At 43.6% G+C, this 17,575-nt stretch overlaps 1 protein-coding gene across 1 annotated transcript; it reads left to right on the top strand.

Annotated features, from left to right (window-relative positions):
- LOC8080780 (flavonoid 3',5'-hydroxylase 1) lies at window positions 3,028-6,596 on the top strand. The gene is made up of 3 exons (XM_002467764.2): window positions 3,028-3,773; window positions 3,851-4,148; window positions 5,765-6,596. The coding sequence occupies exons 1-3, from the start codon at window positions 3,124-3,126 to the stop codon at window positions 6,398-6,400; spliced, it is 1,584 nt and encodes a 527-aa protein (XP_002467809.1). The 5' UTR covers window positions 3,028-3,123; the 3' UTR covers window positions 6,401-6,596.

Raw genomic sequence — 17,575 nt, 5'->3', positions numbered from 1 at the left:
AGAGTGCTCTGTCCAAATAGTAATTTGTTTTGTGTGTGATGTTTAGTATTAAACTGGAGGCAAGAGCTTGGCTTGTGATAATTTGAAAAGGACGGCTGGTTGTTTCTACAACTGAATCGAACAAACGCTCTAGTTACCTGTCATTTTTCACACGCAAAACCTGTACAATCAGTAGTATATTTTATTTTATTTTATTTGGTTTCTTCGTTGCTGCTTTTACTACATAAAGCTTCTTTAGTGGCAGTTTAAATAGATTTTTAGGGGTGGTTTGCCCAACCGCTACAATGCTACGGATTGTAAAGATGAGGCATATGTAATGATGAGCTTTTAGCTGTCACTGAAAACACATTTCTAGAGGTGGTTTCATTAGGAAATCAGCCTCCGAAAATGATACTTGCAGTGATGGTTGCAGTAGGAAAACTGCCCCTGAAATTTTAGGAGCAATTCAAATACATGAACCGTCTCTAAAAATGCATGTTCAGTGACGGCTCCATTGCGAAAACCGTACCTATAATTGATTTCTATTTTTATATCAATAGTATATTATTCTAGACCTACTATTTATCTCACCATAAACTAAATATAGAAATTAACTAGAGTTCATATGCGCCAAGTAAGTTGGGCAAAAATGAGTCAAAATTGCTAGGTAAAATAAAAAAATCAAACATCATGCATGTCTCTCTCTAAATCTCTTAGTGAAAGAAATGTATATGTAAAGTTTGAAAAGGGTTTAGGCACAATCTCACCTCTCAAACCCAACTCCTTCAAAGGTTCAAAGGGCAACCCCCCCCCCCCTCTATTTTTGCTATTTCTCGCCCTCCAAGCGAGCGAACAATTATGCTCAGCAGACTGTCGCGAGAGGAAATAAAGGGTATTTAGAGGGGGGGGTATTTTTAGGGGCGGTTGACTAAAGAGAACCATCTCTGTTAATGCATTTGTAGGTGCGGTTGTCTTAAGGATTCATATTTGAAAATAGGTCTCTTTTAGAGGTGGTTTTGTAAAGAGGACCACACCAAAAATGGATCTTCAGATGTGGTTTTCTTAACACAATCGTCCAGAAAAAATAGGCCTATTTTTAAAGGTAGTTTTCTTAATGGAACCGTCTCAAAATAGATCCTTAGAGATGGTGACGAAGCTATAGGGATCCCCGATGCGGTTCGAGGCGGTATGCTAGTTGAACCACCTCTGATAGAAAAGGGTGACGTCACTAAAATTCATTTATGTACTACATAAGTTTGTTTTAAATTATAGTTTACTCTAGTGTTATCCTAAAAAAAGTAAAAAAAATTGGCCAAGTTTATACTCACTCTGTTCCTCAGTAAATAGATTCCTAGAGTTGTCTTAAGTCAAAATTTTTAAACTTTAACCAAATTTCTAGAGAAAAAAACATCAAGATTTATAACATCAATTAGTATCATTAGAGATATCATAGAATATATTTTTCATAATGTGCTCATTTTATGTCATAGATATTGTTACTTTTTTATTTAAAGTTAGTTAAACTTAAGATAGTTTGACTTGCACGGATTCTAAGAATTAATTTATTTAAAGATGGAGGTAGTAGAAAAGTTTACTAATATCTATAATACTAAATTTGGTTTATTAAATTCTTTATAAAATTTATTCTAAAAGTGTACTTATTGAAATTTGTAATGTTAATATAACTTTTTAAAAGTTAGTCAAACTAGAGGGGTTTTACATAGCATAACGTCAAAACAAGGTATAATTTCATAGTATAAGCAATGCTGGTAGTTTGATAGGAATTACATTTCAGACATTAAGATTGAACATGATGTACTTTTTTGTTGTCGAAAACGCCATGTACAAGCAAGGTTTAAAATAGCGGGCTAAGGTATTTAGCGGTTTATGTCTAAAACAGCTAATAGCGGAGCTAAATCGAGCTATAGCGGGATATAGCGGCTAAATTGTACATAAACACAAATAACGGTACCTCAAAAAGTTATGGCGGGCTATGTGGCAGCTATAGCGGGAGATTTAAAACTTTGTGTACAAGTGAGGGATACAGCAACGTGGCTAGCATCTAAAGTTTGTGGCCTTAGGCCTTCCACTGTGAGTGGTTCTTGAAACTGTAGATGCTAGCTACATTGCTGTGATGTCTAGTCCAATTTCTACTTGCAAAGGACAGTTTGCTGAGAGGTGCTCTCGGCAAAGTTTTTGCCGAGCACATGAAGCCCAACTCTCAGCAAACTATAGCTCTCGGCGAACGTGAGAGCTACTGCGCTAGTAACAGCAAAACGACCGTTAACGGTTGGTTCTAACAACTTTTCAAACTCCTTTGCCGAGAGCGCCGCTCGGCAAAGATTTTTTTAAAAAAATGAAAAAGAATTACAGCCAAGCTAGTTTGAAAATAATATTTTTTACTGAGGTTTGCCGAGAGTCCAGCGCTCAGCAAAGACGACGTTTGCCGAGAGCCCAGCTTGACAAAGACTTTTAAAAAAAATAAAAAAGGTTTGCGCCATTTTTTACTAGTCTTTGCCGAGAGCCTTGACGGTGGGGCTCTCAGCAAAGATCTCACGACGTCAGTCCAAGTGATGGCGACAGCTCTTTGCCTAGAACTGTCGTTTGCCGAGAGCTCAGCTCACGACAAAGGTCCAATTTGCCGTGCGCCTTTCTTTGCCGAGAGACCCTCTCGCTAAAATGGCCCAGTTCGCCGAGCACTTTTGTTTGTCGAGATTCTGGCTCACGGCAAGTCGTTCGTTTGCCGACGGCCCTTCTTTGCCGAGCGGCGCGCTCCGCAAACGTCTTGTTTGCCGAGAGCCTGTGTTTTTGCTCTCGGCAAACACAGCGACTCTTAGCAATGGCTGGTTTTCCGGTAGTGAATCTTTTACGGTACAAAATATCAAGAAAACATAATCTAATTTTTCTCTGAATAAGATACTTCTCTGAATTTCAGTGAATCTATGAGCAAGGCCTTTTCAGTTCTCATCATATACATGAAGTACATAGTACGTATATAGCTTGTCTGAGTTCCGAGTACGCAGCCGCAGGAGCGCAGCGTGCTGCAGGGTGCAACGCCTCATCAGGAATATAAAGCCGTCGTCCAGGAGACACCCTTAGCTTGGGAAGGTCCTCCTCCCTGGCACAGCACAGTAGCACGCCACCATGCAGCTCGCCGCGTTGTGCATCGACCCCCTCGTGCTCTCCTGCGCCTTCCTCTGCCTCCTCCTCCACGTCGCGCTCCGCTCCCTGCTGCACCCTTCTTCTGCCTCGTCCTCCGGCCGCCGCGGCGGCCACCACCAGCTCCCGCCGGGGCCACCGGGACTACCGATCCTCGGCGCGCTGCCACTCGTCGGCCCAGCCCCGCACGCCGGCCTGGCCGCGCTGGCGCGCAAGTACGGTCCCATCATGTACCTGAAGATGGGCACGACGGGCGTCGTGGTGGCGTCGTCCCCGGGCGCGGCGAGGACGTTCCTCAAGGCGCTGGACGCGAAGTACGCCAACCGGCCGGCGGTGGCGAGCGCCGCCGACATCACGTACGGGTGCCAGAACATGGTGTTCGCCAACTACGGGCCCAAGTGGAAGCTGATGCGGAAGCTCGCCAGCGTGCACCTGCTCGGGGCGCGCGCGCTCGCGGACTGGGCGCACGTGCGGCGCGACGAGGCCGGCCACCTGCTCCGCGGCGTGGCGGAGGCGGCCGCGGCCCGGCGGCCCGTCGTCGTGCCGGAGGTGCTGGTGTGCGCCCTCGCCAATATCGTCGGGCAGATCACCGTGAGTAAGCGGGTGTTCGACGCACAGGGGGACGAGTCCAACAGGTCAGAACTGAACCGAAAGGCCTTTTCAGTGAATAGAATCGCTCACCAAAATACGAATGTGAAATATGTGTGTGCAGGTACAAGGACATGATCGTGTCACTGCTGACTGGCGCGGGACTGTTCAACATCAGCGACTTCGTGCCGGCGCTGGCGCGTCTGGACCTGCAGGGCGTGCAGGCCAAGCTGCGGCGTGTGCACCACCAGTTCGACGGCCTCATCACCAAGCTGCTGGCCGAGCACGCCGCGACGGCCGCGGACCGCGCGCGCGACGGCCGCCAGGACTTCGTCGACAGGCTCCGCGCCGCCATTGACGCCGGCGCTGACGACGAGAGCGGCGAGACCATCACCGAGGTCAACATCAAGGGCCTCATCTTCGTAAGCTCGCTTTCCTCACCTCAGCTACATACATATATACTCTTTCCTTCCTTCCATTGCTTTCGTTGTTTTATCAAGTAAAGTAATGCATTCCGTCGCGGTAAGAATGTAAGATATGCAGCAGCTAGTACCGATCATGAAAGAAAGTAACTGAGAATCTTGTGCTCAAAATAAGGCATTGTTTAGTTCCGAAAAAAATTTACCAAAAATTTTAGCCGTTAAATTAAATCTTGCGGCATATATATGGAGTATTAAAGATATAAAAATAAAAATTAATTACATAGTTTGCCTGTAATTTATGAGACGAACCTTTAAACCTAGTTAGTTTATAATTGGACAATATTTGTCAAATAAAAATAAAAATGCTACAGTATCTGAAATTCCAAAATTTTGTCAACTGAACAAGGCCTTAGATGCATTTAGGCCATGTTTGGTTTCAAATGTTAAAGTTTATCGCTCGACACATCGAATGTTTAGTACACATGCATAGAGTACTAAATATAGACTATTTATGAAACTAAAAACACAGCTAGAGAGTAATTTGCGAGATGAATCTTTTAAACCTAATTAATCTATGATTAGACATTAATTGTTAAATAAGATGAAAATGTTACAACCCAACCAAGCACCCCCTTACGTCGTCGCGTTGGTGCGGCCGAGCAGGAGAGTTAGGTGGACTAGTGGGTTGTTGGAAAGTGACGATCGAAGCGAAAGCACACATTAGCTCGAGCTGATATGTTTGGTTTATGGTCTAATTCATACCGTGAGGGCCTGCAGGTTCTGAGTCTTTCATGATTAGTCAAGGTGATATCGGTAGCTGATGGCTTTGTTTGGTACCAAAGTGCAGACTAGAGCAAAATATGGTTCAAATGTTGATAACATTTGGTACCGTGAAGTGAATAGAATACCTACCGGTTGTGCCATGGTTGTCCTCAAAATTCATGTTTTTTTAATACCCCATCTATTTTAAATTACAAGACATTTTGACTTTTCTAGATAAATTGATTTTTCTATGTATCTAGATATAGTGTCTATCTAAATGTATAGTAAAGATTACATATATTTAAAAAAGCTAAACATTTTATAATTAGAATAGGGGGAGTATATAATTAAAAGAGAGTATCTGTTTATAGTGATATTTCTCAAGTACAGTCCACATACAGAATGCACCGAGACCATTCTAAAACCTCAAACATGTTGCAAAGATCTAATGTTCTGGAACCAAAATATATGAACTGAATATCGACGATTGAATCATTGGGTACAACAAATATTGTAGATTTCAGGATCTATGACCATTGATCCATCAAGTTGGACGCTTGACTTCTCCGCAGCTACCAATGGTGACGTCAATGACCTGGAGTTAATATCTCTACGGAGTATTACTCGTCCTTGCACAAGGATGACCTTATCGTGGCCATGAAAATAGACATATAGACAATGTAGGGTTTATCTAGAATAATCACTAATAAGAATAAGATGAGATTGAATAACATCCAAACAGTGTCGGATCTACTCATTTGGTTAATTGGTAACTTTACCCACAAAACACTGAAGTAATTCGTGTCCATTTAATTTTTTCCGTCCTATACAATGTTTGCATGCAACGCATCCAGGACATGTTCACGGCGGGCACGGACACATCGTCGATCATCGTGGAGTGGGCGATGTCTGAAATGCTCAAGAACCCGCCCGTCATGGCACGAGCGCAGGAGGAGCTGGACCGCACGGTCGGCCGCGGCCGCCGCCTGGAAGAGTCGGACCTGCCCAGCCTCCCCTACCTGCAGGCCGTCTGCAAGGAGGCCATGCGGCTGCACCCGTCGACGCCGCTCAGCCTCCCGCACTTCTCCTTCGACGCCTGCGACGACGTCGGCGGCGGCTACCGCGTCCCGGCCAACACCCGGCTGCTCATCAACGTCTGGGCCATCGGCCGGGACCCGGCGACGTGGGAGGCGCCCCTCGAGTTCCGGCCAGAGCGGTTCCTGCCGGGGGCCGCGGCGGAGAAGGTCGACCCGATGGGGAACTACTTCGAGCTCATCCCCTTCGGCGCCGGCCGGAGGATCTGCGCCGGGAAGCTGGCCGGCATGGTGTTCGTGCAGTACTTCCTGGGCACGCTGCTGCACGCGTTCAACTGGCGCCTCGCCGACGGCGAGGAGCTGGACATGCGCGAGACGTTCGGGCTCACGCTGCCTAAGGCCGTACCGCTCCGCGCCATTGTCACGCCGCGGCTCCTGCCGGAAGCCTATGCTTGAGTTAGTTGTCACTTGTCAGTCTCAGTCCGCGCTGTGGAAGGATGATCGGAAGGTTTGTGCTTGCCAACCTGCATACATATTCTGTTTATATGTTTTTTTATAGAAACTACATGGTATTCATCATATACACAAACGCACATCTCTCTATGCTTAATTGCAAGGCATTTGATATGGAAAATCCACCTTGGATTCAATAGTTTGACAACTACTGATCTTACTGAACAAATGATTATTCCGGTCCATTAAAATGAACTTTTACAGGCAGTTTTGTAAGACCGTTCATGTGCTTCAACTTCAAGCAGTAAGGCCTCATTTGGTTGCATCCAAAATCCAAAAACTTTTCAAAACTTTTCATCACATCAAATCTTAGGCACATGCATTGAGTATTAAATATAGATAAAAAATAACTAATTGCATAGTATGTCTGTAATTTATGAGACGAATCTTTTAAGTCTAGTTAGTCCATGGTTAGACAATAATTATCAAATACAAACAAAAGTGCTAAATACTACTACAAAAATCTTTATCGTGACCTTTTCGAAACACTTTTGGAGGCGGCAACAATCCCAACCCTCTCGGTTAATGTCAGACATTAACTGAGGCGGTATTTTTTTATTAACCGAGGCGGTTACAACAACTGCCTCGCAAAACTTATTAACCGAGGCGAGCACCCTTAAAACGTCCACTTTAGATAATATCGATTAACTGAGACGGGCACGCTATAAAGCCCGTCTCGAAAAATACTGGCCCAACTTGGAGCCCAAACAACCCATCTTAGCCCGATATCGCACTCGGATATATATACCAGCCAATTAGGGTTTCATTCGCACCAAACTCCCCCTTAGCCTCCTCCCTCACTCGACGGGGCCTCCTTCTGCTCACCAAACTCTCCCTCAGCCTCATCCCTCACCCGACAGCGCCTCCTTTTGCTCTCCAGCGCGGCGGGCATAGGTGCTCCTCCAGCAGCGGCATGGCGGGCGCAGCCCCTCTCCCTCACCCTACCCAGATCGCGGGCATGACCTGCACTACCTGCCGGCGGCCCGACGAGCAGCGCTATGCACGGGCGGATGTTGCAGCCATGGATGGGCTCGGCGGGCCCGTGGATAGGCTCGGCGGGCTTGTCCATGGATTTATTTTTTATTTTATTAACCGAGGCGGGCATTAAACCGCTTCGAAAAAAGTCTGATTTATTGTGACCTTTGATCCGAGGAGTTTTTGTTGCCCGCCTCGGAATGCCCGCCTCGGAAAATAAAAAATGTAGTAGTGAGAGTACCGGAAAAACATTTCACCCAGAGAACTAAACAAGGCCTAAGTCAGAGCCGAAGCGTGTCGTGGCATCATTGTTGGCGTTGGGTTGAGGTGCCAACCGCTGGGGCTGGGCACTACCACGCCCACACAGGTCATGCTCGTGGAGCGCTGCATGGCCGAGGACGCATGCTGTCGTGCCCACGAGGCTCGCTGAGGGGGAGGGTGGCCGACCGCCATGGCTTCGATGTCACCGGTTCCTTTCTAGACCTAAGCATTTTGTGGATCGGACCGAGTTTGCTGGCCCGAAAAAAATCTCGGTTATTCCAGGCCGGAAAATCCTATCCATGACCCATCCCATTGGGCAACTCGGGCCTCATTATTCGGCTAGGCCCACTCGTACATTTTACAGTATTAAATAGCAAAAAACACCATTTCAAGCCATACTTGGGCCAAGATTTTTTTCCTAGACAGTGCTTAGGCCCTGTACAGTAAGATTCATGGGCGGGCCAAAACCTGTTGAGCTCAATATGGGCCCACAGGCTAGGTCAGACTCAATTTCCTCAGGTATATTCCTTCCTCTTCCACCAATCCATGTCGCTGGCTCAAAATGCAAATGTGCGAGATGCAACCATGGTAACCAGAGGTAGGGAGAGACGAGAAATTTGTGTTCTTTGATGGGCTGTTCTGTTTTTTGTTGGGCTTTGGGCCATATTTGCTTATATTATTAATTAATTAATTAGTTAGTTAGTTATATACATTTATTTGTACATATATGTATAAATATACATTTTCCTTGCGCATTGCATTTCATCTCCTCCATTAGTAATGTCACACAAGCATCCAACCTCCATCTAGATATTTGTAATCAACACAAGTCTCCCATGGTTTGATACCTCATAGATGATGATATGATCCACTCCATATCATCACATGGCCTTATTGGTTCATTTATCACAACTTTGCTTGATCTTCACTATTACACTCAGTCCATCGACGTAAAGTCTTGTTCTAGCATAATCGCCATGCAGTCCATCACTCTTGATCCTCTAACTTGCCATACTAGCAACCCGGTCCTTCGTAGTCAAGCCATGTCTCTTAATCTTCTCCACCTAGCCACATGACACCATGTCATTACTCATATGCAATGAGCTCCATCCTCAAAAGACCTAGTTGACCACTTGCAACATAACCAAGCCATCTTCACCACCATGGCTCTAAATATTGCTCACACTAGTGTACCTATGGACCACTTATGTATCTCAACACAAATACATATTAGTTCTAATAAGTTATCACTCGATTACTAAAACCAAACTAGGACTTTCAATGACCTAGGGGACTACGCCTATTGAAAGGACGACACGGGCGCTAGCTCGATGAGCCACGATAGAACCCTCACGACATCTATCATCATAATTTTGAGATGTTATTGATTTTTTTACGTACTATAAGGCATTGAAAACATACATAGGCTCTGTCTTTAACAGATTTCCCACAAACACATAGAAATCATACTTTTGAGGATCCGTGTGCGCAAACCCCCAAATTTGAGAGGTAGTTTCAAAATTCGAGGCCAAGCCTTTTTGGCTAGATCTCTAAGGAATAGCTTCACTATGGATTAGACAAGGTGTATGTTAAGTTACATAAATGTTAAGATCATTTGGATCGATTCAAACTTTCTTGCAGAGGAGTTTGTAGTTTTCTAGAAACCAGCCTAGCTAGGTTTTCAAATTTGGTTAAGCTGATTTTTAAGACTTCCGCCAATTAAGGTGATCTTTGGTAGACATATTCTTTTTTTTTCAATCACTCCACCAAATTTCAAGATTTTTTGGAGATCGTTTGTTTTGGGTTTCAAAATTTTTCTTTGGAGGTTCCAAGCTGAAAATAGCAAAAACTAGCTAAGCCGGTTTTGGAAACTGACTAAACCAACTTTGGTTGTGTTTAAATTCACCCTTTTTCACATCTGATCGCTTTCAAATATTTATAGCATAGTTTTTAGGGTCTGTAGATCTATTGTGACCAGATCTTCACTTGCGCCATTCGGGAGGTTTGTGAGTTAGCTCGAGATACATAGGGTGCTCTTTTATTCTTGAAAAGAGAAAATTTTAAAGCTCCCATTCCTCCAACGCCCCTTCCCCCTCCCTTTCTCTCTTTCTATGGTTGCTTGATCCGGTCCTTTAATTTATTTTCCACTGTTGTCCTTGTATAATAATCTAAGGCATGTTTGGTTCGTTTAGTGATCCTACTAAAGTTTAGTGATCCCACTAAACTTTAGCAACACTCTGTTTGGTTTTTCTAACTAAAAGTGACTAAATAGCTTAGAATTACTTAAATAAAGACTGCTCTGCCCTCGTGCTGCTGCCCCTGGTTGCTCCCGCACGCTGCTGTCGTGCCCTGATCTGGCGCCATGGCCAAGAGAGGGTAACTCACTGTCCCTTCCTTCTGACTGTAGGTAGCCAGAGTAGGACTCAAGGTAGGGGAAGCCATCCACCTAGGAATTGAGATCCACATTCTCCATGCGCACCCAGGTAGTAGAGAGGCTGAGAGTTGCCGGTGCGTCGGAGAAGAACGAAGCCGTAGTCGTCGTCGTCGTTGGCGGAAGCAGAGAAGTTGCGAGCAGAAGAAGAAGCAGATTGAGAGAAGTCGCGGTATCCCTGCCTGGCCATGTGTAATACCCGATTTGAAGGACAAAACCAGATATGCACAATATGTGAGTTTTAGAAGTCAAATCTCACATATAGCTACAAATAAGGGGTAATATCAAAAGACAATGCATAAATATATAACGTACATAATATAAAAGAGATAACCTTTAGCATGAAATAGCGGATAGACAACTCTAAACTTCGGGTATTAACTTCTCTCCACAGGATCCAACTGACTGGTTGATCACAAGCCCAAAACTTCTCCTGAGGTGTGGGGGAAATTGCAAGAGTGAGCACATATCGTACTCAACAAGTATAACCAGGGGTTCATGAGGCTCAAATAGCTGACACTGGTTTGACTGTATTTAGCTTTTATATGTAGATAGCATATTTATATTTAGACAGCAATTGTTAAGGTAGCATAATTAAATCTCATAACCACATGATCAATGTATACAAGAATTAAGAATAACACATATAAACAACATAATAAACCATCATTTATCATTATTAATCATGTTCATCAGTGTCCATCTATTCCGTCAGTTTTCCGGGCCGCCCGTATCCGTGGGCACGGCTAGTATACCAGATTTAACACTCTGCAGAGGTTGTACATCTTTACCCATAAGTCATGATTTACCCTTTCACCCGAGACCCGTCGACCTCTTAGCTCACTTCCAAAGAAAGCCGGCAGGGTTCACTATGAAGTCTTTCAAAGGTTCGTCTAACAAGTTAGGGCCGCAAGGTTTCCTTTACGCGCAGATATAGAGCCCCCTTCTGATGGCACAATGACGCGCAGCCTATACACATATAGACAGAGGCCACACTATACCCAAAACGGTTTAGCCCCTCCGCCCTTTCGGGTAACCGCTAACAAGCTAGAAAAGCTTACTCATACTTGACTAAAGCCAGAGCCATATAGCCCTCATGGTTATACGAATTGTCCCAGCTTTTGCCAAGGGATAAGTCCTTATGGAGGGTCAAGATCAATCTAGCAAAAGCCAGAGTTCTTTCCACCCTTTATATTCAAGTTGCTAGAAAGCTTATTTTATTGCTTATTGTATATTCAAATATTCATGTTACAAGATCATGGATTAATAATCAAGCACTAGCAAGAACTACCCAAATGCATATCCAAATAGATAACAAGGAATTCAGGATAACAATCATCTATGATTTGGCTAAGGTCATCAAGGTGGACACATACAAATGATAAGTGCTATATTAATTGTGTATAGGTAACAAGGATAGTCCCCAGTTATACTTGCCTTGATCAAAGCTCTCCTGAGCCTGCTGCTGGTCGTCAAAAGCTTGACCTTGATCACCAACGTAAAGCTCACCGACTAAACTCGATCATCAATCAACAACACGCAATCCAATGTAGGCAATCATACATGAAGCAAACAAGCTATAATTAGAACAATACACCAAACAGTGGTAAAATAAAGATAAAAGTTTATAAAAATATTCTACGCAGCGCTACGATCACACAAACATAAAGTTCACGAAAATCGGAATTAGGTACCAGAAAATTAAAAAGTTTCAAAACAGAGAAATAATACTTCTAACATGCAGAACTCGTAAATACGAATCTAACGAAATTTGAATGGATAAAAACGGAGTTAAAATGAATAGTTTATGAGTAAAACAAATCTGGTGGCAATTTTGTAATTACTGAAAACGTATTTAAAATCAAGCCGGCAGACTTTACGTCTTCAAAACCAGAAAGCGTATTCTTTTTATACGTTTTGGACTGCGGGTTGCTTTCAAGAAAACGCAGGGGCTCTTTAGAAAAATAGCCATCGAAGGGGTATGGTTGATTGTGGACCTTTGGATTGCGTTTGTGTGGCTTAGATTAGAAACAGGAGGGGAAGAAAAGAAGCTGCTGCACAGAACAGGAGGTTGCGCCGCCGAACTCCATGAACGGCGACGAAGAGCTCACCGGAGCTTCGCCAAACAGCGTTTTTTTGGCCTCGGTTTAACTCGGTAAAGGCATGGAATGAAAGAGGGGATGGACGCGGACTCACCAAAGGGTTCTATGCGGACGATGAAGCCTCGGCGGTGTCGTGGGATTCAGGAGGCTAGCTCCGGCTTCCTGCGTACATTCGGTAGCAGCAAGTGAACAGGAGAGAGAGAGAGAGAGAGAGAGAGAGAGAGAGAGAGAGAGAGAGAGAGCTCTGGGAGCTTCGTCACCTCGACGTAGTGCTCGACAATGGGTCTGCAATGGTGGCAAAGAGGCCGAGGGTGCTCAGAACGACGGCGACCTCCTCTGTTTTTTTTGGCGAGATCCAAACGGGACCGGCGAAGGAGAGACGATTCGAGGCAGACCTAGTTGGAAACTAAATCACGGAGGAGCGCCCAAGCTCGTTCGGAGCAACGAATCCCGTGAAACCCGAGATTTTGGTTCCCTTCGGTAGTGTCCAGTTCAGCAACGGGAAGAAGAAAGACAGGAAAGAGAGGACACCGACGAGCGGGCCCAGGGTGCCAGTGACTGGTGGTGGGGAGCTGCGCGCGACTTGGGCCAAGTGATTGGGCTGGGGCGGAGGAAGTGGGCCGGGGGAAAAAAAGGAAGGGGAAGGACTGGGCCTTCGGGCCAGAAGCAGTGGAGAAAGTTGTTTTCCTTTTTCTTTTCCTTTGTTTGTTTTTTTATTTTTTTAAAAGCCTTTTCAAACTCATTTAAAAATCCTTTTTAAATCTATTTGAAATATTTTGAACTTTTGTCAAACACACACACATCAATAAATCAAATGCAAAGGCATGAATTCTCAAACATATTGCTAAACTCCTATGATAAATTTTATTTTGATGAAGAATATTATTTCCTATGTTTCATGAGCACAAAAAAATCATAATTAAATCATTTTAGCTCTATTTCCCAGAAAACAATTTTTAGGGTGTTACACCATGTTGATCTGGTGTCTGGACGAGGAGTTGTGGCGGCAGGGACGTGGAGAGGAGGGCCAACGGCGGTAGCGCAGCGAACTTCGCGACGAGGGCAACTGCTCGCGGGCGCGAGGGGATGCGCAGGTGCAGGGCTGTGAGTACTGAGTTGCAGGGCTGAGGGTATCCCTGGAAAGTATACACTTTAGTAGCTTTAGCAGCCCATTGGTTATTCAAGCCTCTAAAATTTAGTGGACTTTTAGAGGGAGGTGTTTGATATTTTAGTGACTAAAAGTGACTAAACTTTAGCCACTAAATTTTAGAGGGGATGGGCCTATGCCTTTTTAGAACACAAGAGCCGATAAGCACAAGAGCTGTTTACCTTTCCATGATAGAGCATCTCCAAGAGTTTGCTATTTTAACTTGACATCTACCAAATTTTAGCAAAACAAGAAAAAAAAATCTCCAACAGTTTGGCATCCAAACTTGGCATTTATCCCAACTTGCCAAATCTCATATGCAAGCGCGTAAAAATACGCGGGCGTATCCAACTTGCCAATCATACTTTGCTGGCGCTGCCTCTTCTTCGCACGAGTTTTTCTCCTTCCCGTGCGTTGTGTGCTTGCTGCTGCTACTGCTAGTATCTGCCGCCGCTCTGCCCCAGGAGCTGAACGGGATGGGAGGCTATGGGCCCCACGCTACATGGTACTAGCTCCTTGCTGCTGCCTGCTGCTGAGTACAGAACTTGTAAACAAACAATGAAATACAAATCAGAATAAAATATAAGTTCATGTATAGCTAGGTCTTGTGTAGTTTCCACCAAAATCCAAAAACTTTTCAAGATTTTTCGTCACATTAAATCTTAAACACATGTATGGAACATTAAATATAGATGAAAACAAAAACTAATTGCACAATTTGCCTGTAAATCACGAGACGAATCTTTTAAGTCTAATTACTCCATGGTTGAACAATGTTTGTCAAATAAAAACGAAAGTGCTACAATAGAAAAATCCAAAAAAATTTCGCAACTAAACAAGGCCCTAATGCAAATGTGTAAACTGATCCATCGCAATAAAATGTCTTTATAGGTCTTCTTTTTTCGATTTGCCAAGTCTAAAATAGCAAACTCTTGAAGAGGGACTCTTTTTTTACTTTCCATATTGTTTTGGGAGTTGCCAAATTATAAGATTTGCCAAGTAAAATATAACAAACTCTTGGAGATGCTCTTTATTTTTTTTCTGAAATCTATCCTCAACTTAGTATTATTCCCGATTCTCTCTTTTTTTTTTATAAGGCCTTGTTTAGTTCCTGAAAAATTTTGCAAAAATTTTCAAATTCTCCGTCACATCGAATCTTTAAACATATGCATAAAGTATTAAATATAGATGAAAATAAAAACTAATTGCACAGTTTGGTCGAAATTGACGAGACGATTCTTTTGAGCCTAGTTAGTTTATAATTGGACAATATTTGTCAAATACAAACGAAAGTACTACTATTCGTATTTTGCAAAAAATTTTGGAAGTAAACAAGGCCTAAGTATTCCCGATTCTCTTTAGATCACCAAGACAGAGTAACTCACTCTTGTGGAATGACTCACTCTTTATTTTGAGAGGACAGAAAAAAAAAACAACTTATTACTACTACACTATATATCCACATGAGCCGGAGGCCAGAGATCTCAACCAAACGAAATGTAAAATGCAAATGGTGATATGATGTGACGGACCGTGGGAGTAGCGGCTAAGTGTCGGAATAACTATTCTCCTCACTTTTGGCAATATATAGTGGTGGTCGATGCCGGGGAAATGGTTACTAGCTAGTTCTGAAACGACATCGACCGGCACTACGAGCAATCCGCTAGCTAGCTGTCGGCGGTTGAACACTCACTGCTTGGCCTGGCGTGCCTCGTGCGTGCGGTGGTGGAGCCGTGGAACGCGGCGGTGCCTCGATTATATTGGGTCTTCTCCTATTCCTGCATCATCTGCGAGCTGGTGGCGGTGAGGTCTGATTGAGCTGCGCTGCTCGCTGAGTCGTCGCTGTATGTACAAGCTGCACTGCACGCTCGATCGGATGGTAACGGAACAACGACAGCGGCGATGATATACTGATTAATTAGTAGTGAACCTTGACGGTTTACGGCGCCCAACCAAGTTTGATCACTCACCCCGTAGTTGTCCTCTCTTTTTCATTGCCGTTTTCAACAAGGGCACACACGATCGATGTATATTTGTCAGGGCCGGCCGGCTGCTAATCGATGGTCACTGCAATGAGGCATTGGTCGATGGCTCAAAATGGTCAAAAACCTTGATCCTTTTGCGGCCCGGGGTTAAAGACCCCTTTAGCACCGGCCAGCGCCACGGGCCGAGGCAAACCCTTTAATTAGCACCGGTTTTTGCCCTGAACCGGTGCTAATGGTCCGGTTTATAGGCCGGATCCTCTCTGCCTATTTGAAACCGAGAGCACCATTCACCATTGTTGTTCTTGGAGCTTCTTCTTCCTTGTTCTTCATCTCCGACGCCCATCGTTGATCTTCTTCAACTCCGTCATCGTTTCTTAGTGTTTGGAGGTGACTAACTTTTGTGTTTCTTATCTTTTTCATGTTGTTTTTGGCTTGTGATGTTCCCATTATTTTTAGCTCAAATCCACTTTGTTATTTTGAATCATTCATATGAATTAGTATCCATATATATATATATATATATATATATCATATTTCATGGTTGACCTAGTATTAATGTAGTTTGCAAGAATGAATTATAGTATCGTTTTATGATCTTAGAAAGTAGGATAGTTCAAATTAATTGGTTTGTTAATATCACTTGATTTATTTTTATTACTACATAATGTCCATTGTATCATACATGTTTACTAGTAAATGTGGAATTTATAATTGTTTTAAAATTGAGTATGGATAGTAGATGGCAACCGTGACCGGGTCTTCGGTCTCTCAACGGGTTCAAAAGCGATACCGGCCGGAACTCCCTCTCATTACTTGTGGCAAGTGTGGGCAAAAGATTGTGATGGAGTACAAAGTGTCGAAAGAGGGAGTAAACAAGGGTCGTATATTCTACAAGTGTCCGGATCGTAATGTGAGTTATTTCCAGACATTTGCTTATATATGTGCATATTTTTTTAAATGATATTAATTAAACTTTTGATTATCTCTTTTAATTTCAGTGGGATGGTACCGGCGGATGTACAGGTTGGTACTGGGAGGAAGAATACATTGAACACATTAAGAAATCTTTTGCACAGGTGGTTGAGGCTGAAGATGGTGAGGCAGTGAGCCGACGAAAGGAGTTCAATGATGTTGATCAAGCGAATGATCTATCTATTATAGTTGAGATCAGACGCGAACTAATTATGTTGCTTAAGTGTATTTTAGTTTTGGTTTTTTAGTGCTAGTTGCGATTGTATTTGTTGTAGCCAAGCTTTCCTGAATTAATCAACTATGTATCTTAGTCATGTTGTGCAATAAGATGAGAAACTATATGTGTGCATGATTTTTATAATATATATGTTATATTTAATGCAGATGGTAACACGTAATTGGATATATAATGTCGATCGGCGCTCCGAAGAGTTTATTAATGGCGTGCACTATTTCTTAAGTGTGGCCGAGACAAATAAGAGGGACGGTTTCATGTGCTGTCCATGTGCCGTGTTCAAGAATTTGACGGAATATTCTAACTCAAGAACTCTTCATTCGCACTTATTAAAGTCTGGTTTCGTACTAAACTATATTTGTTGGACCAAACATGGAGAAAGCAGGATTATAATGGATGAAGGTGAAGAAGAAGAAGAAGAATTGGACCATGCCAATATTATTGCTCAGTACGGTGGCTTCAATGATGTTGCAATGGGGGGAGATAATGAAGAAGAGGTAGCGGCAGAAGATGATCGGGGTGATGATGCTTTTGGTGATGCCATCCGTGATGCACAAAGAGAATGTGAAAGTGATAAAGAGGAAGCCAAGTTCGAGCGCATGCTAGAGGACCACAGGAAATCACTATATCCCACCGCTGAAGAGGGGCAAAAAAACTGGGTACCACACTAGAATTGCTACAATGGAAGGCAAAGAATGGTACATCTGACAAGGCATTTGGGCAGTTATTGAAGATCATAAAAAAGATGCTTCCGAAAGGCAACGAATTGCCCACCACTACGTATGAAGCAAAATAGGTTGTCTGCCCTTTGGGATTAGAAATCCAGAAGATACACGCATGTCCTAATGACTGCATCCTCTACCGTGGGGAGGAATACGAGAATTTGGATGCATGTCCAGTATGTAAGGCATCACGATATAAGATTAGGCGAGATGATCCTGGCGATGTTGAGGGTGAAGAACGTCATAGGAAGAAAATTCCTGCCAAGGTTATGTGGTATGCTCCTATAA

The sequence above is a fragment of the Sorghum bicolor genome, chromosome 1, assembly GCF_000003195.3.
Source record: "Sorghum bicolor cultivar BTx623 chromosome 1, Sorghum_bicolor_NCBIv3, whole genome shotgun sequence".
In the NCBI taxonomy this organism is placed as follows: Eukaryota; Viridiplantae; Streptophyta; class Magnoliopsida; order Poales; family Poaceae; genus Sorghum; species Sorghum bicolor.
Note: the sequence above shows the minus strand (reverse complement) of the source record. Positions and strands in the feature narration are given on the sequence as shown.

Bases quoted from the DNA above. Each gene is read 5' to 3' on its own strand.
- LOC8080780 (XM_002467764.2), top strand. From the start codon at position 3,124: ATGCAGCTCGCCGCGTTGTGCATCGACCCCCTCGTGCTCTCCTGCGCC. The intron at 3,774-3,850 runs GTCAGAACTGAA...ATGTGTGTGCAG, and splicing joins CAGGGGGACGAGTCCAACAG to GTACAAGGACATGATCGTGT. The intron at 4,149-5,764 runs GTAAGCTCGCTT...CAACGCATCCAG, and splicing joins ACATCAAGGGCCTCATCTTC to GACATGTTCACGGCGGGCAC.